Source organism: Centropristis striata, chromosome 13 (assembly GCF_030273125.1).
Source record: "Centropristis striata isolate RG_2023a ecotype Rhode Island chromosome 13, C.striata_1.0, whole genome shotgun sequence".
Classification (NCBI taxonomy): Eukaryota; Metazoa; Chordata; class Actinopteri; order Perciformes; family Serranidae; genus Centropristis; species Centropristis striata.
This window is the reverse complement of record NC_081529.1, coordinates 32,768,861-32,789,879: the sequence shown is the minus strand read 5'-3', so window position 1 is coordinate 32,789,879 and position 21,019 is coordinate 32,768,861. Positions and strand designations below refer to the sequence as shown.

General features: G+C 34.0%; 1 protein-coding gene and 1 long non-coding RNA gene across 2 annotated transcripts in view; one reads left to right on the top strand and one right to left on the bottom strand.

Annotated features, from left to right (window-relative positions):
• The window catches only part of LOC131982946 (uncharacterized), a 596,045-nt gene that overhangs the window by 221,294 nt on the left and 353,732 nt on the right, over positions 1–21,019 (bottom strand). The window lies entirely within an intron of this gene.
• The window catches only part of LOC131982920 (brain-specific angiogenesis inhibitor 1-associated protein 2-like protein 1), a 77,406-nt gene that overhangs the window by 28,022 nt on the left and 28,365 nt on the right, over positions 1–21,019 (top strand). The window contains exons 5-9 of the mRNA XM_059347517.1: positions 3,550–3,621; positions 6,491–6,625; positions 18,096–18,248; positions 18,909–19,064; positions 20,040–20,160. Coding sequence (XP_059203500.1) covers positions 3,550–3,621; positions 6,491–6,625; positions 18,096–18,248; positions 18,909–19,064; positions 20,040–20,160 — 637 coding nt within the window. The remainder of the gene's footprint in view (positions 1–3,549; positions 3,622–6,490; positions 6,626–18,095; positions 18,249–18,908; positions 19,065–20,039; positions 20,161–21,019) is intronic.

Below are 21,019 nucleotides of genomic sequence, written 5' to 3'. Positions count from 1 at the left end.
GTGTCACCTAATGTCTCCCTGACTGCTCTGCCTCACCCAGATGCACTTTGCCAAACACTCTCAGCCTCCCAGCAGGGCCAGGCTAACACTGCTGTAACCCTGGGCAACAATATTCAAGGGGCCCATCATCACGGCACCAGGATCACCATGATCTGGCAAAATACAGAATAAATTACAGTAATATACAGTTAATATACTCAATACATCAATAACTAACAAGTGCTTTTTCATGTACAGATGTGCAAACGCTCATAGAACTACAATTGCACCACTATGACTAATAATAATAATAATAATAATAATAATAATTAGGGTTAATTAATTAACGCGTTAATTAAGATTAATTAATTACACATAATTAACTTGTTAAAAAAATTGACGCATTTTAATCGCACTTATTTTATTTTATATGTCATTTTGTGTCTTTTTTGGGTCATTTTGTGTCTTTTTTAAATAATTTTGTGTCTTTTTTTGGTAATTCTGTGTCTTTTTTTTGGGGTCATTTTGTGTCTTTTTTTAAGTAATTTAGTTTTTTATCAGGAATTTATTACATTATCAAGTTTTATTACATTTTCAATGGACTCAAATGCAGATTTTTATTACATTATCGGGGTTATTACATTATCGGGAATTTATTACATTATCAGGCTCTACAAGCCCTCCTTTAAAACTTTTAGATCTCGGTAAACATGTTCCGTCGTTTTGTAGGATTTGTAGTTGGTCAATGAAATGCATCAGAATACATGTCGGAGTGTCGCAATGCAATATGGGACTTTTCCAGAACTTTGAAATCATCACCAAAAAAAGACAAAATGACCAAAAAGGACAAAAAATTATTAAAAAAGACAAAATTACTAAAAGAAACTTCAGGTTTTAGGGGATTATTTTAAAATCACCCAGAGGTTTTACAGCCATTTTTTCCAGGCGTTTTAGGCCTAAATGGGTTAAATGTTGAATGAGCGTTGCGCTTCTTAAAATAAATAATCTCTGCCTCACACAAATGCACTTTGTCAAACACTCTCTCAACCTGTTGCTCCGTATTTTTGCAAACAACCGCAAGAAAGCCTCAATTCACTGTACAGCGTTTAGTGTTGCAAGCATGCAGCTTTCTCCCTCCTCCTCCTCCTCCTCCTCCTCCTTTCACCTTTAATAAATAGAGTAGACGCTGCCTCTCCTTGCTCCACACCTACGTCAGCCACAGCAGCACCATGAGCGAGCTAAATACAAAAAGGTTGCATGAGGAAGGGAAACAACAGGTTTGGGTTGTAGGAGCACCTGTTGGTGACTTTCCTATCTGAGAACAGGAGGCAGGCCCCAACACGCCCCGGGAAAACACCAGCTGGAGCTGCTACAATCTGCTGCTTTAAGTACAGCCTCATTTAGTTTGTTAGCATGCTAACAGTGGAGTAAATAAGCTGCAGATGATGATTAGTTTAATTTGTGATTAAGTTTTATTCCAATTAAATCTGTAATTAAAGCAATTAAAGTAATTCTGCATGAAAGTATGTAAAAACGACACATTTTAACCCTCTGGAGTCTCCAAAAGCTCCAAATCCAGACTTCTCTCTAAAACAAAGCAGCGTGGAGCCCTACTGTAAATTTACCTCTAAAGTTCTGGCTGTAAACTCCATGAGGCCAGTTTCAGTTTGATGATGATATACCAAGTAAAACTGGAGACAAGCTCAAATATATTTAGTATAAAATGATAGAACTGGATGGAACCCTCTTATATGTTATATCTGCAACCTTTGTTCACATTTGCAACATTTAAAATTCTTTATTGAGCATGATAGTGTTTTGAAAGTTAAAAAAAAACAGTCAAAAAAGCATTTTATGTTGGACTAAAGGACTAAAAAAGACACAAAATGACCAAAAAAAGACACAAAATGACTTTAAAAGACACAATATGACCAAAAAAAGACACAAATTACTAAAAAAAAGACACAAAATGACTAAAAAAGACACAAAATGACTAAAAAACAAACAAAAAGACACAAAATGACTAAAAATAGACACAAAATGACCAAAAAAAGACACATAATGACTAAAAAAAGAAACAAAAAGACACAAAATGACTAAAAAAACACACAAAATGACTTTAATTTATTTAGTTATTTATTCTGCTGCAGAATGTCACATTGGAGAAGCTGGATCATAGAAACGTTTGGCATCTTCATGTCATTAACTGATTACTGATTGTTGTTAATTAATTTTCTTGTAGGCCCACTAATCACAAAATAGGTTTTTTTTTAGCATTATACCACATTAATTGGTCAAATTAACATTGTAAATCGAGCCCTCCTTTAAAACTTTTAGATCTCGGTAACCATGTTTCTTAAATGTTGAATGAGCGTTGCGCTTCTTAAAATAAATAATGGCGTTTGGAGTTTGAAAATAACCTGTTAGAGCTGAACTTTGGGGCAGAGAGAGAGTTTCTCCTCTGAGATGTTGTTGCTAGCAGCATCAGTGAGTGGGTCGACTTGTTAATGGACTGGAGATGATGAGTCACAGCATCGATTCAGGTCGGAGAAAACCACGGAAGAAAACCTTTCACAGGCTTCGATGAGGGCGTGTAATGGGGCGCCGCCGCCGCTGCTTCACAACAAGACCCTCACACTCTTCTTTCAGTAATTTAGTTTTTTCTGTCATTTTATGTCTTTTTTGGTCATTTTGTGTATTTTTTAAAATAATTTTGTGTCTTTTTGGGTAATTCTGTGTCTTTTTTTATCATTTTTTGTCTTTTTTCTAAAGTAATTTAGTGTTTTTTCAGTCATTTTTATTTTTGTGTCTTTTTTTAAAAAATAATTGTATTTTTTAATAATTTTGTGTCTTTTTTTGGCAATTCAGTGTCTTTTTTTGGTCAGTTTGTTTCTTTCATTAATTTAGTTTTTCTGTCATTTTGTGGATTTTTTGGGTCATTTTGTGTCTTTTTTTAAATATTTGTGTCTTTTTCAAATAAATAATTTTGTGTCTTTTAAAAAAAATATATTGTGTGTCTTTTTTGTCATTTTGTGTCTTTTTAAAGTAATTAAGTGTTTTTTCAGTCATCTTTTTTAGTATTTTTGTGTCTTTTTTTAAAAAAAATAATTGTGTCTTTTTTAAATAATTTTGTGTCTTTTTAAAAAACATATTTTGTGTCTTTTTTGGTCATTTTGTTTCTTTCAGTAATTTAGTTTTTTTCTGTCATTTTGTGTCTTTTTTCTGTCATTTTGTGTCTTTTTTCTGTCATTTTGTGTCTTTTTAAAAAATAATTTTGTGTCTTTTTGGTAATTCTGTGTATTTTTTTTTTTTCATCTTGTGAAGAGAGAGAAAGGGAGAAAGTGAGAGAAGTCTGTGGGCATCACCACGCTTTGTTTCTGACTCATTCATAAGCGCAACCTCGGACTCGGCTCTCGCCCCCGCACGCACGCAGAGACACACTCCAAACACGGATCACTCCCCGTTTCTCTCTGTCTGTTTACCATAACACTTCATCCTCCCATCAAGTTTCTAATCTCCAGTGTGTCTCTGTCCCCTCTCTGTTCTCTCTGTTCTCTCCTCCACCTGAAGTTTAAGAGGTTCCACAGGGAGATCATATCCGAGCTGGAGAGAAAGACTGACATGGATGTCAAATACATGACAGTGAGTAGTTTGTTTGTTTGTTTGTTTGTGTGTTTGTGGCATCCTTCGCCCTCGTGAGAACACACACTGCCACAAAAGTATCTTCTGTTAAGTCTTTGTTGTCTAGTAGTACATTCTGGGACTCATGAACCATCAGTTAGCTAAAGAGTGTAACTCATCTGACGATCAATAACAGGATGAGCAGGTAAAGGTGCATCTCAATACATTAAAACAGGGGTCTCAAACTCGCGGCCCGCGGGCCAATTGTGGCCCTCGTGACGATATTTTGTGGCCCCCACCTTGATATGAAAGTTTAATGTGAGTTTTATATGAATGGCACTTTACCGTGTTGTGTGTGGAAGGTCCCTTTAATTACCTTTTTTGGTAATTTTGTGTTTTTTTTTTTAAATAATTGTCTTTCTTTAAATAATATTTTGTCTTTTTTGGGTCATTTTCTGTCTTTTTTGGGTCATTTTCTGTCTTTTTAAAAAAAATAATTTTGTCTTTTTTGGTAATTCTGTGGGGTTTTTTTTTCATTTTGTGTCTTTTTTAAGTAATTCTGTGTATTTTTTGGTCATTTTGTGTATTTTTTTGGTCATTTTGTGTCTTTTTTGGGGTCATTTTGTTTCTTCTTTCAGTAAGTTAGTTTTTTTTCGGTGATTTTATGTCTTTTTGGGTCATTTTGTGTCTTTTTTTTTTAGTAATTTCGTGTCTCTTTTTGGTCATTTTGATACTGCCTCCAGCGGCCCCAGGTAATCTGAGTTTGAGACCCCTGCACTAGAATATGATGTAAAAGTCCATTTCCAGTAGTTCAAATCAAACAGTCCCAACCAAGTATTGAGTCATATAGATAGACATACTTTTCAGAGGCCAACATTTCCATATTAAATATACTTTTTAAAATTGGTCTTTTGTAATATTCCAATTTTTTGAGACACTGAATTTTAGGTCTTCATTAAATGTAAGCCATAATCATTATAATTAGAAGAAATTAAACAAATTAAGACATGAATTGTTTCATTCTGTGTGTAATGGATCTATATAATGTGTTATTTCCACTTTTATGAATTGAATTACTGACATAAATTAACTTTTCTATGATATTTCTAGTTTAAAATATGTAAAATTTCAAATATTTTACATCAAGAAACAATACATAAAATCAAAAAGATATAAAGAATAAATAATATAGAATAAATCATATAAAATAACAAATATGACTGTATTAAATTACCAGTTTTAAAATAAAATAAAAATAATAAATATAAAACAATAATAAAATATGATAAAAGTTGTGCTGTTAAAAGATATAAGTAATAATATCGGAAACAAAATTGAATAAAATATAACAGATGTTACCCATTTTACATTACATTTAACATAAATAAAATAAACTAAATATAGTTATAATTAATAAACAAAAAGAAATGAAATAAATTAAGACATGAATTGTTTCATTCTGTGTGTAATGGATCTATATAATGTGTTTTTTCCATTTTTATGAATTGAATTACTGACATAAATAAACTTTTCTATGATATTCTCATTTATTGGGATGCACCTGTAGATGGAGGGATATGAGGGTTTCACTTACACCCTTGAACCATAATCTAGTCTGATCCTGGATAGCAGTTCAGTGCTATAATTTTCTGTCATTATGACTGCAGTCATGGTAATTATCTTGTGCCCTAATGTGAAATATTGCTGCAACACAGCAAAGAAGAAAAACAAGCTCCTGTTTTCCAGCATCAACACAAAGTAGAAGCGATCCTCTAACCATGTTTTTTATTATTTTTATTAGATTGTTATTTGTGCTCTGACATAGGGCGATATGAACCAAAAGTCATATCCAGATATATTTAGGCTGAATATCGATAACCGATATATATCCTGATATTTTATCGCAAAGTGAGAGATAATGTTCAGTCAAAGTCTGAATTTTTTTAATTAAAGCTCCATAAAGTGCACATTTAAATTAAAAAAAATCTTAAATAAAAATAGCCTATGGAGTAAAATAGACCAATCTTTTTCTGCAATAAATATATTTATATGAGAAAAGAATAACGAACATTACAAAAGAACTAAATATGACAAACCCTAGTAAGGGCTGCATTTATATATAAACAAAGAAATAACTTTTTTTTTCGATATATGTGATATGGTCTCTTTCCATATCACATTTAAAAATATATTGATATATTTTTATATTTATACATCACGCAGCCCTAACCACAACAAGGCACAAAATGACTACGGACACAAAACAACCACAAAGACAAAAAAAACAAGAGAGACGCAAAACAACCCCAAAGACACGAAACAACCAAAGACAAAAAAAAAAGAGACACAAAAAGACCCCAAAAACACACAAAACGACACAAAATGTTCAAAAGAGACACAAAAACACAAAAAACAGATGCAAAACAACCATCAAGGGACACAAAGAAATGCTGGGCGAAATATGGATATAAAAATTATATCGACATATCGCCCAGCCCTACTCTGACATGGAACTAATACTTCTCCAGCACTCAGACCCTCCATGCACATGCAAGTCACCCAGGCCATAATCGCATAATATCACCAACCACAAGAAGTATGAAACACATTTATGAGAAATTATATGTGTTTCTTCTATAAAACAAGACACTTGATCCAATGAGAAAAGGATGGTGGAGCTTGTTGTTTCCATCTGAAAAGTATTAAACGCCTGTCAAGGAGTGTGGTGAAGACTATAACTACATAGCCTTTAGCTGCTAAGACAGCCCGAGATTTCTCTGATGTGAAACCAAAGAGAGCGCAGATCAGATCGAGGTGGCATCTTTTTTTTGAGTAGCAATCGGGTCACTACAGTGTTGTTGCATTGACGTGGGTCCTCCCTGTGCTGCAGGCCACGTTTAAGAGGTACCAGATGGAGCACAAGATGAAGCAGGACTCTCTGGAGAGGTCCCAGTCGGAGCTGAAGAAGCTGAGGAGGAAGAGCCAAGGCAAGAACGCCAACAAGTACGAGACCAAGGAGAGCGAGGTGAGCCGGACGCAGACACATGACACACACGCACACACAGACGCACTCATATGTGCATAATTACACAGACACACACTCATTCACAAACGGTGACACCTGAGCCGCAGCCTGTCAGAGCCGCTGTAATAGTAGTTGGGGATAATGTGCAGAGTGTGTGCTGCGTGCAGTCATGCAGCAGGAGATCTCTGCTGGTGATCTGTTTGTGGTTTGTTCGCATGCAATCCTCCAACTCCGCCTCGCTCCGCCCGCATGCTCGCTGATAAAAGCAGACGTGCACATAACAAACAGCCAAACAAGGAAGAATATTTGCATTTGTTGCAGAATATAAACTACCGCCGTACACCTGACTGAGCTCATTCATTTACCTGGACTTTACCTGTCACTCAGGTGCTTCGTTGGATCATTTTGACACCTTTGATCCAAAGTATTTGCATAGATAGATACAATTGCTGCACCCTTTTCATACTTAATGGTTGCCGGGGGCAACCATGTCAAACAGAGAAGAGGAAGTATTGGATTCGGGCATATTTTGCATGATTCTAAAATGTGTTTATTCATGGTGTTTATCCCATGTAGAGATGATTTTATTCCTAGGCAAGGTTGTAATGGTTTTGGATTTTTTTATTAGTTTTGGCTTTAATTAGATTTTTGTTTTCAAATTCAGTTGGTTTTAATGAGTTTTTAGAGTGAGTTTGCTAGTTTTAATTAGTTTTTATTTTTTGGGAATTGCTTAGTTTTAGTTTAGTTTTTATTAGTTTTAGTTTTTTGTAATGGGGTATTTATTGGGTGCCAGATTAAAAAAAGTCACAATAAATGTTTCCTTTATTTCCTTTGTCTGATCCATCTCAGCCCCAATAAGTTTATTAAGTCATAAAACCAGATAGATTAAATAGATTTCATATCAACCAAAAAGGTTTACGTATGAAAAAAGTTGACAAAGATGAAAACGAAGGACATTTTCACTATATAATAATGATGTGCACCCCATTATTTAATCAGTTTATTATATCAGAGGATATCGGCGTGTTGGCTGATGTCCGATAGTTCATTTTCAAGCCAATATCGGCCGATACCGATAACGTGCCGATAATATTGTGCATCCCTGCTTTGAAGTTTTTATAGCATTTTTTGGAGGTGGACATTTTCAGCCCGAATGGTCTGAAAGGGTAGTCAATTGTATCAGTGTATTATTATAGACCCATTGGAAAAAATGAAATTTGAATTTCAAATTACATCAAGAAAAAAAACCTTCCAAAAATCATGCCATTTGCAGCATCACAGCCAAAATAATTGCCAAAAACAAAAGTGAAAAATATGGCTGAAAAATGTCCCTAGTCGTCCCAGAGGGTTAATAATCGATTTTCTATTTTCCTCTCTCTCTCTCTCTGTATGTATGTATATATATATGTATATATGTATATATGTATATATATATGTATATATATATGTATATATGTATATATATGTATATATGTGTATATATATATGTATATATGTATATATATGTATATATATGTATATATGTATATATATATATGTATATATGTATATATATGTATGTATATATATATGTATGTATATATATGTATATATATGTATATATATATATATACATATATATATATGTATAATCGTATGTATATATGTATATATATATATATATGTATACAGATTTACTTAGGTATTAATGCACTAAAAAAAGAAACCTTGAGACAAATTTTTTCTGTCTCCAAATTGACCTACGTATCATTCAAAATAAGTAGCTCGTTTTTTTTGTCAGCATTACCACAGCAGGTGTTTTCCCCGGGACAATTAATCCCTGAGGAATGTGAAGTAATTACAGCCAGTTTAAATTGTCATTACATGGTGCCGCCACACCCTGGACGGCTCTGTAAAATGAAAAAGGCAGGAGTTTAATCTCAGAGCTGTGACCCAGAGAGTCTCTTACATAACCTCCCGAACATCGATCCAGTCAGCCAGCCTCTGTGTGTGTGTGTGTGTGTGTGTGTGTGTGTGTGTATTCTGTCAACATGGTCTACTCACCCGTAGGCTGCCAGAGTTAAAGTTAGAGAGACAACCAACAAGGAATTATATCACCAGCATAGGTTTATTGCGTACTTATTCGTCAACACAGACTTTGACTTAGCATTTTTTCAGAATAAAATGACTTCATAGTAACAAAAATAGTGCAAAGCATGATCAATGAATACATTGTTTGATTGCCAGAAAGATCAACAACTTTTTTTGATCATTTGTAATCATCTCAGTCATTTTTCAAGCATTAATATCTGAATTCAACTTTTTTTATATATAGCACCTTTTGAAATGTGCTGCACAGAGTAAGATTAAAACAGCACAGACAGAAAATGAGGACAAAAAATGTGAAATGTGGCACTTTGCACCGTGCACAATTAGAATATTCTGCATCAGACCTGGGCATTTGGCGTGAGGTTACCCAGGAATTAGAAATCAATACAACCGCAGTGCTTTTATTTTGAAGGCGGTTTACGTATCTGCCTGCATGCATACCCACCTGCAAATAATCCACTGAGTTACCTCTGTACCTTGCCAAAAACACGTATTGCTTTTTGCATCAAGTTAATAAATTACTGGTTTACTGCAGAACATACATGCTCTACATTGTTTTTGTGGTCTGAATGTATGTTTAGTAGCATTCCTGGCTGAATGACGGTCGACTCTTTAACTGATAGTTCACAAGATTTATTTAAAATCGCTCCATGAAAATAAAAATAAGACATTCCTTGGTCACCTTGTGAATCGACCGTAGGAGCTACGAGGTGGAAAACAACAAACATTAGCATTAGCACTTGAGCTAACAAGCACTTTTACTATAGTTAAGACAACAAATATAGCCACTAATATATATGACAGAAGAAGATAAACTTTAACAAACCTTGTGTCCTGTCAGCCGCCACTATAGAAGCCTTTTAGATACTTTATATCAACTTTATATGAATTATGACACTCCTTATTAATTACTGTTCGTTTTTCATTTTACCGTTTCACCTGTTATTTCCTGTCACTGCCTTTCAAAATAAAAGCACCCGTTTCACACTGGGCGGCACCTTTTCAAAATAAAAGCATCACAGCATTGTAAAACACCTAGAAAATATACAAACATGAAAAACAAGCTCTATAATACAACCTTGCTAATGGTCATTTACAGTTGTGTTTAAAATAAATGGAATAGTGATATAGTGACTGGAGTATTTACTACTTTTTACTGCTATATTTGATTTACTCCACATTAACGTCTTATCATAACATGTATTCTTATCAGTAGCAGCTCAAAACCAGATAATTTACTGTATTTTATAAAGCGATTAAATTAATATTGAGCAGAATTTAGTTCAGAGTTTTGGTCCGGCCCACGCAACCTTCATGGTAGTGGTCATGTGGCCCCTTGGGAAAATTAATTTCCCACCCCTGTTCTAAATTATCCTACAAATCATGACAACTCAAACAATTTGCTGAGTAAAAGTGAAAAAATAATATTCAAAAAGACATGGTTATTAACAACGGTAGGTGCTTGTTTTTTTTAATAAAACATTTGACGACGATGACAGAACATTTCAGTGCAAATTATGTCTCACTGTGTACATTAATAGAATAATAACAAGTACAATACGTTTAAATATGCATGTTAGAGCAGCTGAAAGGATCACACTTTTCCCACTAAACCTCATTCCTCCTCCACCTTCTTCTTTCTCCTCTTCTCACATCTCTGTTTGCTCGCTGCTGTGCTCACTTATCTGATTTAAGGCCAGGTATTAGGACTTGAAAACCAAACAGACACAGAGACACAGTGAGGTCAGACAGACAGACAGACAGACAGACAGACAGGGTGTCGAGGCTTAGAAGCAGGAGTTTAGAGCAGCAGATGATTCACAAAACACCAAAGACACTTCAAAGCCAAGAGACGATCCGTCTGAAAGCAGAGACAGGATTTTTTTCTTCTTCTTCTTCTTCTTCTTTTTTTTTTTTTTAAGAAAGTGAGTGCTGTCACGGCTGTCAAGCAGTTGATTAAAGGACTCTTCAAAACAAAGCGAGCACAAGTTTTGCCCTCTGTACACAAGATAAACAAAGATTGAGATGTGTATCCATCCACACCGGGGAGGAAAGAAAAAGTGTAATTTTGTGCATTTTTCTCTCTTCATCTCTCTGTTTTCCACCTCTCACTCTCTCTTACCTATAGTACGACTTATAGGTTGTCCATGGCAACAGGCTCGCTGCTGTTTTGACAGATGTAAAGTGATTAAGAGGGCGTGTGTGTGTGTGTGTGTGTGTGTGTGTGGAAATAGCATTTCACACTCCATCTGTTTTTTTTTTCCCTCATCCACTTGTTAGTAGAAATTATGCCGCCCACCTCTACAGTTCTGGAAAGGTGTTCACTCTCTCTGTTTCTCTCTGTCTGTCTTCTGTTCCATTCAAATTATCTTTATTGGCACGAAACGCGACATGATTTCTCGCCAAAACAAAGCACGAGAAAAGATAAAAACAACTTTAAGTGCATGTGGCATAGTTTGTAGATAATTGAGAGGGCAGTAATGAAATAATAATCACCCTGTAGAACATCTCAATTAGCTCAATGAATGCACACGATGAATAGATAGGAGGTGAACTGATGTTTCTACTGATGATAATTAGTTGCTATGTTGGTCTGTTATATATACACTCACCTTTCATCTGCAAGAATTCTTTTTAACCCTCTATGGTACGGTGCTGCCCTCAGGGGCCTCAAACTCAAATTACCTGGGGGCCGCTTGAGGCAGCATCAAAATGACCAAAAAAAGACACAAAATGACACAAAAAAGACACAAAATGACAGAAACCACACAGAATTACCAAAAAAATACACAAAATTACTCAAAATTACACAAAATGACCCAAAAAAGACACAAAATGACCAAAAAATACGCAAAATTACTAAATAAGACACAAAATTATTACAAAAAGACACAAAATGACCAAAAAAAGACACAAAATGACCAAAAACGACACAAAAATTACCAAAAAAGACACAAAATTACCCCAAAAAGACACAAAATTACCAAAAAAGACACAAAATGACAGAAAAAAACTAAATTGCTTTTTAAAAAAGACACAAAATGACCAAAAAAAGACACAGAATTACCAAAAAAGACACACTATTATTAAAAGGACACAAAATTACCCCAAAAAAGACACAAAATGACCAAAAAAGACACAAAATCACTAAAGGTGTTCACTCTCTCTGTTTCTCTCTGTCTGTCTTCTGTTCCATTCAAATTTCTTTATTGGCACAAAACGCGACATGATTTCTCGCCAAAACAAAGCACGAGAATAGATAAAAACAACTTTAAGTGCATGTGGCATAGTTTGTAGATAATTGAGAGGGCAGTAATGAAATAATAATCACCCTGTAGAACATCTCAATTAGCTCAATGAATGCACACGATGAATAGATAGGAGGTGAACTGATGTTTCTACTGATGATAATTAGTTGCTATGTTGGTCTGTTATATATACACTCACCTTTCCTCTGCAAGAATTATTTTTAATGCTCTATGGTACGGTGCTGCCCTCAGGCAACATACATATTTTTGGCTGTCAAATTTCTACAATGCATGTTTTGAGTGATGCAATACTTTAAAAAAGAGGGAAGACCATAGGGAACCAATAGCAATGCTTTAATTCAGGGGTCTCAAACTCAAATTACCTGAGGGCCGCTGGAGGCAGTATCAAAATGATCAAAAAAATACACAAAATTACTAAAAAAAGACACAAAATGACCAAAAAAAGGCACAAAATGACAGAAAAAATACCTAAATTACTTTAAAAAAGACACAAAATGACCAAAAAAAGACACAGAATTATTAAAAAGACACAAAATAACTAAAAATGACACAAATTATTACAAAAAGACACAAAATGACCAAAAAAAGGCACAAAATTAAAAAAAAAGACAAAATTACCCCCCCCGAAAAAATATATATATATATATGTATATGTATATATATATATATACATATATATATACATATACATATATATATATATATATATATATATATATATATATATATGTATGTATATATATATATATATATATATATATATATATGTATATATATATATATATATGTATATATATGTATATATATATATATATATGTATATATATGTATATATATATGTATTAATAGTATATATATACTATGTATATATATGTACTATATATATGCTATATATATTATATTATATATATATATATGTTATATGTATATATATATGTATATATATGTATATGTATATATATCTATATGTATATATGTATATATATATATATATATATGTATATATATATGTATATATATATATATATATATATATATATATATATATATATACATAAAGGAGTGAAACTGGAAAGTTTGGGGTATGTTTGTGCTACTTTCTCACTTTTACATCATAAAGGAGTGAAACTGGATATATTTATATTCTTGAGGTTTCTGCAGAAGGGTTTGTTCAAATATCATTTATAGACTGATATATGGAGCATTTTATTCCTAAAAAACAAGGCAAAAAAAAAACATATTTATTTTTTTATGGCTGTTGACAGCATTTTCTGATTTACGTAGTGATAAAAAGAGATGATGTAAAAGTGAGAAAGAGATCCGTAAAAACATTCGACTCTGATGTGTCGACAAAATGAAACAGGATTTTTGAACTTGGCTGTGTCCAATGTTCACATTTCTGCTCTGCAAATGTGTGCAAATAAGCACAAATTTGATAAGATAATACCTCATTTGCATATTTAATCATCACATTTCAGAAAGCTTGTAATACAAAAAATAATTGTCTTAATGTCAGTAATTAACTGGATGTTTAATGGTGATATCTATTAGTTAATTTTTACCCTATTAACCTGAGGCGTTTCCACTAAATTATGAGTTGATTAATGCTGAGCTTACACCAGAAGATTTCCAGGAAAAAGGAACATCACAATAATACTAGTAAGCTCAGTCCTCAATACAAATACTGTATAGTGATGTCATATATTTAGATGTTTCTTAGTCAAGAAAACGGTGAGGAGACCCAGTTAACATGTATAAATAAATGTATACATAAATAATTAATAAATAATCAATGATTAATGTTTGATTAACTAAATGAAAGTTGATAGAGCTGATGAATATAATTATTCAATTAAACACATTATAATTAAATAGGACATAAATATATATCATGAATTCATTTCTAAATGTTCCTTTCCTTTATCCTTCCTTATATCTATTTTTACTGTAAAATAGTCAACTTTTCATGTGATAAAAACAGAAACCCTTTTTCAGCTTGTGACGGGCATTTTGTGACGTCTTCTCTTCTTTTTGTTGTTGTTGTTTTTTTCAACACAAACCACTGGACACACTAGAGCAGCTGGAGCCAAAAGCTGCTTCTCCTCCAGTTTGTAAGTTTTTACTAAGAGCATGATGGGGAAAAAATGCTAAAATAATCTAGTTGTAGTCTTGTAAATAGTATCAAAATGACCAAAAAAAGACACAAAATGACCAAAAAAAGACAAAAAATGACTGAAAAAAAACTAAATTACTTAAAAGACACAAAATGACCAAAAAAGACACAAAAATTATTTTAAAAAAGACACAAAATGACCAAAAAAGACACAAAAATTATTTTAAAAAAGACACAAAATGACCAAAAAAGACACAAAATGACAAAAAGAAAACGAAATTACTTTAAAAAAAAGAAACAAAATGACCAAAAAAAACCACAGAATTACCAAAAAAGACACAAAATGTCCAAAAAAATACACAAAATTATTTACAAAAGACACAAAATTACCAAAAAAAGTAATTTAAGGGACCTTCCACACAACACAGTAAAGTGCCATTCATATAAAACTCACATTAAACTTATATATTAAGGTGAGGGCCACAAAATATCATCAAGAGGGCCTCAATTGGCCAACGGGCCGCGAGTTTGAGACCCATGGTCTAAAATCTCAGTGTGAGACTAAAAACTCTAAACATTTTGTTTTCCGGGAGTCTTTTCCAAATCTTTTCCAAGTCTCCTGATGTATTGGTAGCATAAGTTGCATTGAAGCCTGCAGAGAGAAATAAAGGGAGCTCAGTAACAGGAAGAGTTCTGTTTCTGCTGCTGTGTGTGTGTGTGTGTGTGTGTGAGTGTTTCAGAAATTTGCATCTGCTTGTTTGTTGACGTGTCGCCACACAGACACGTTATATGTTATAATGGCGTCCAGTATTGGGCGAGAGATCACCAACTGAAAGGACGGGTTCATGTGAGGACTTCCTGACATTAGAGGGACCGACAGGTTGAGGGTTTATCTGGTGTTTGGACAAGCATGATGTCACCTCTGCAGAGAGCTGCTTGTGTGTTCACAGTTCATGTTTCTTTAACATCCTCTTTGATTGTTTTTATAGAAATAATTCAGTAGTCTTGTTTGTTCTGTGTGACTTGAGGGCGTGTTTTTTTTTTTTTTCACCCACAGGCAAAGTTATACAAACATTTTGGTTTAGTAATTACAGGTGGGTGATTCTCATGAACATGTTACAGCTCATAGCAAACATCCAAGAGCATTAAAAACATATTTTCTTTGACCCTTTATAACCTATACAATCTAAAGTCACTGTTTAATATGAATTTATAATCTTTTTAAACACTTTTAAGGTATTTTCTGACATTTTTAGAGAAACTGTGAGCTAAATTCATTACCGTAACACGTTTTTAAATAGAAATAAAAAAACAACAAAAGGGTTTTTTTTCCTTTTTTTTCTTTGGCAAGCACTGAAATATGCTCAATGGTAGCTGGTATCACCAAAATGTATTTTATTAAAATGTACACATATTTTTAATTCAAACAATTCTATCATTACCGTAACATTTTACCATTTATTCTCATTAATTTTCATTCAGATTTTGTTCTCTATACATTGTTAGAAACCATTGTGGTTGATTATATTCTGTTTTCTTCTACTTTTTCCACATAAATGCACTTAACCCTCCACAGCTTCCTGGTAAATAAAGCCGTCAGCGTTTTAGGGCTTTTTCAGAGGAGGGCAGTTGTAAAAGCTGAATAGAGGGTGTGTGTGTGTGTGTGTGTGTGTGTGTGTGTGTTCCATTATATCAACAACCGTTAGAGGCGTGACAATTCCCGGCATTAGGATGACGATATGGATTTTGTGCAGCTTTGACAAGGAATCAAGGAACAAAAGACTTTGGTGAATTAACTTCACCTATTCTGATTTCCTGGAGGGTTTCTGACTGTGTTGTGTATTACTATCTGAACCCAATAACCCAAAGGCATGTCTTCTATATATATAAATAAATAGATAGATAAATAAATAAATAAAATTACAGCATTTATCTTTGCCAGAAACTGTAGAAACACAAATCATCACCAGGTTTTAAAAATTTGTGACGGTCTTTATATAAATGATGTATGACGGATAACCAAATCTCAGCTTAAAATAGTGATATTTCATTCAATACTTTTTTTTTTTTTTTTTACAATTTATTCATTTAATTTTTTTTGGAAAAGAGTGGGAAGAAAAAGGATAATAGTGATAATAATAATAATAATAATAATAATAGAAAAAAGAGAGGAGAAAAAAAGAAAAAATTGAGAACAACAACGACAATAATAATCATAATTATTATTATATATTATATATCTATTATTAAAATCATAAAGATGAGAAAAAAGATAAATAAATAAACAGATATTCATTAAATGTATATGTTATAATGTATTCTATATTTATGTAGATATATTGATTTATTCTACAAGTATCATTTAAAATGCATCCAAAAATCAGTAATAGCACCAACCACATCCTGTAAAAACATTAACTCTGCTCTCCTCAGCGCATCTAGAAAGCCATGTACGACTCGACTGAGAACAACAGTCATGTGATGAAAATTCAGTGAAAGAACAGACTTTTTTCTTTTTTTAACAAGGCTGACAATCACATGATTTCAGAAAAACGATGTGCATTCACTTACACATACATGCAAAAGGACACAGACACACTATCCTGAGACCCTTCCAGTCCCTCACTGACCTTTTATAATCTCTGGCTGTCGCTGCTGATAAGACATTGTCTCCCTACAACTGTCCGTCCCCTCTCCCTCCTGGTGATCTGTCCTTTCACAACACTAAATGCAGCCTCATCTGTCAATACACTAAACTCTGGTATAATACCACATTTCTCCTGCAAGACAGAGATTAGGGTGTTCAGGAAGGAACCCTGCTCCTTTCCTATTATTGTGGTTCTTGTGTACAGATCGCCAGTGAAAGGGTCTAGATGGCTGCAGACCGTGTGTGAGGGAAGATAAGACATGATTATCTATTTAACATGGTAGTTTGTAAGACAAACCAGTTGATTTCCATCCATTCATATTGACTTATTATAGTATAATCTTGTATTAGGGGTGTGCCATATGGTATCGTTCACGATTATATTTTTTTTATGGGTAAAAAAATGCATATCATGATATTGGCAACATTCCTACTTCTTGATGTCGTGGTGTAAGGATTTTCCATTAATGACCTAGACCAGGGATGGGCAACTGGAGGCCCGGGGGCCACATACGGCCCGCACCCTCACTAGAAGTGGCCCTCAGTCCAACAACATGCATTTGAGCATTTGAGAATTACTTGTCGCAATTAACCTTGTAAAACCCAAAAATAGAAAAACGCAAAAAAAAAAAATTTTAAACCATTCAGATGTTGTAGGAGGCCTTTGGGGGTGGAAATGGAGTGTTTTCAAAAGATTTTATGTTTGAGTAAGTTTTTACAGAAATGTTGTAATACTGCAACAATTATAAAACAAGCTCTAAATAAAGTGTAGGGTAATGGTAAATGGATGGTAAATGGACCTGCACTTATATAGCGCTTTTCTAGTCGCTTTGCAACCACTCAAAGCGCTTTACACTACAGACTGCGCTCATTCACCCGTTCACACACACATTCATGCTGGTGGCAGAGGCTACCCTAAACGGTGCCACCAATTTGGGCTTTTATGGGGAAAAAAAGTGAGGTTATGTGAAGTTTTTGCTCACATTCAGCTCTCAAAGTGGACGAGATTGATCACATTGCACTATAAATATAAAAAATGTATATCAATTATGTAACACTTAGAATGTAAAGTTTTTTTATCTTGATAAGAAACAAATAATTGTCAGGTCTCTCTGCTCGGGTCAGTTCATCGCTGCTGGCAGCTTTAATTTATCTTGTTTTAAGAGTTAATTTCTTATTTTAACAACAATTTCAATCTTAACAATCTTAATTTAAGAAATCTTGTCAAGTGAAATTATCTGTCCATGCAGCAAGATCATTTCCCTCAGATTTAGTGTTTTTATCTTGTTTTTAGACCCCTTTTTTGCAGTTCACCCCTATATTGTATTGTATGTGTGTGTTTTTTTTTCTCAGTGCCTGGAAACGTTGACCGGCCGTCAGATGGACATGCAGCTGTTCCTGGCAGACGGCTGTAAGGAGGCTCTGCTGGAGGAGAAGAGACGCTTCTGTTTCCTGGTGGACAAACACTGCATGTTCTCCTACCAGTACGCTTCTTTCCACGAGAAGGTACGAGTCACATTGTGTTAGAATCAGACACAAAATCAAGACTTTATTGGCTCTGTTGGAGAGGTGATTAAAAGCTATCTTTCTGTTAGAATGGAATGGAATGGAATGGAATGGAATATAATAGAATAAAATAGAATAGAATGGAATGGAATGGAATATAATATAATATAATATAATATAATGGAATGGAATGGAATGGAATGGAATGGAATGGAATGGAATGGAATAGAATAGAATAGAATAGAATAGAATAGAATAGAATGGAATGGAATGGAATGGAATGGAATGGAATGGAATGGAATGGAATGGAATAGAATAGAATAGAATAGAATAGAATAGAATAGAATAGAATAGAATAGAATAGAATAGAATGGAATGGAATGGAACCTTTATTGCCACTATACACATGTGGGTCAGTGACAATATGGGTTGGCACTCATTTGTTTTTGAGTTAATTTGTTTTTTTATTTAGACTCAAACTGTGACAAAGGGAAATGAAAACAATTTAAAATCTAATGAAAGCATCAGATTCCTGAACCCACAATCTCTCAAAGACTCTCGATGTTGCCATGGTGATGAAAATGTGTGCACTGACTGTTTTCTTCTGATTACTCATGTTTTCTTTTAATATCTTTTCTTCTGTCCACGCCTGCTGGACAGGCAAAGGACATGCTGATGGCGAAGCTGAACAGCTGGCAGGACCAGTGCAGCGACGCCTCCGAGATGCCCGACAGCGTGCTGACGATGATCGAGGGGCTGCGCACGCCCATGTCCATCACCCCGCTGCCCTCCCCGTCCCCGTCACGGCACAGCGTGGTACGATGGGAGGGAGGAAGGGATGAGAACGTTTGTTCATGCTTGATATTCAGGCTTCGTACGGGTGCTTGAAATCAACAAAATGTTGTATTTCAAGGTTTAAAAAGTGCTTTGATTTTGGATAAAGTGCTTGTAAATGCTTGAAATTCTTCTTCTATTTCTCTTGCAATCTGACTATATCCATCTATAGACTATAGATAATCACATGTTCAATGTAAAAAATAATGAGTAGCCTATCTGAAATGAAGACCGTTCCTCCTGACCAAAAATAGATGTAAAAATGACTAAAAAAAGACACAAAATTACAAAAATAGTTGCAAAAATTACCAAAATATGACACAATATTGTCGAAATAGAAACAAACTGACCAAAAATAGATGTAAAAATGACCAAAAAAGACACAAAATTATTAAAAAAGACACAAAATTATTTTAAAAAGACCCAAAATTATTTAAGAAGACACACAATTATTTAAAAAGATATATATATAAAAAAAGAGACATATATATTAAAAAGAGACACAAAATTACCAAAAAAAGTAATTAAAGGGACCTTCCACACACAACACGGTAAAGTGCCATTCATATAAAACTCACATTAAACTTTCATATCAAGGTGGGGGCCACAAAATATCGTCACGAGGGCCGCAAGTGGCCCGCGGGCCACAAGTTTTTTGACCCATGCTGTAAGCAGAAAAGGTGTCTTATTTATTTTAAATTCATAAATTCCATAAACGCCCAATGTAACATATATGTCACATTACAGATCTTTGACATTTTGGGGTAGTATTTTTTTTTAAACATCATAAATGTGTTCTATGTGGTCCACTTGGTTTGTGGTATGTCCCCCATAATGTTCCTTTAGGATAAATAGGTCTGGGTTTTTATGGGTTAAATCAAAAGGTAATTCTAAATTGCTTCTTTTTCTCTGCACTGTTTCCACACACTAACCTTGTCATTAATGTTGTTGTGGCAGAACATGTCCACTCCTCCGGCTCCTCCTCTGAAGGCTCAGACCAGTCCGCTGGCCAACATGTTCACCCAGGAGAACAGCACCAGCAGTGGAACCATCACCACCACCAACAGCAACAGCATAGGTATTCTAGTAGTCGTTGTCTTCCCTCTGGGCCGTTGTGGCTTTAAGCTGCAGGAACTCTCTGTTCCTTCCTGGAACGTGAACAGCCTTTTTCTTGCAGAGAACAATAGCATCTGCTTCACCTGGGTTTTGATTTTAGGATCACTTTTGTGGAGTTTCGCTGCTCTTTTATGGCTACAATAATCTATAGGTACATCTCTAGTTACAACAATTAGAATGTCATGAAAAAGTTCATTATTTTTTGTCAGTTATTTCAGAAAGTGAAACTCGTATATTATATAGATTCATTACACAAGTGTAAAATCATAGAACCCTGATTCCAAAAAAGCTGGCACGTTGTCTAAAAAGTAACAAAAACAGAATGCAATAAATTGGTAATCCTTAGAAATAAATATATTCAATTGAAAAACTGTACAGTGTACAGTATGTTTTACGTTCAAACTGAAACATTTTTGTTTTTGTAATAAGTTAATAATACATTCATTCACTAAATTTCATAATTATTGGCAATGTGTATTCTAAACCCCAGGAATTACTTATTTTTTTCTGGATTAGGTTGAAATTTATGAGGTTACTTTTGTGTATTTACTATTCAGTCATGCAGAATAGATCTGTGACCAAAGCTATCCACCCTATAATAAAAAATGTGTCATTGTAAGTAAAATATATCTGTGATTAAAAATGTATTCATGCTTATCAAAAACTTACAAATACAAGTTTTGTTTGGAAATCACCCAAAGCCGGAGTGGGAAAATTTTGGATTTCACTGTTCAGCTCAGCAGCAGCACAACAACTGCATCCACCGTCGCTAACTGCACAGTAGCTTATTGTAAACAAACCAGCATGCTAACTGTACACAA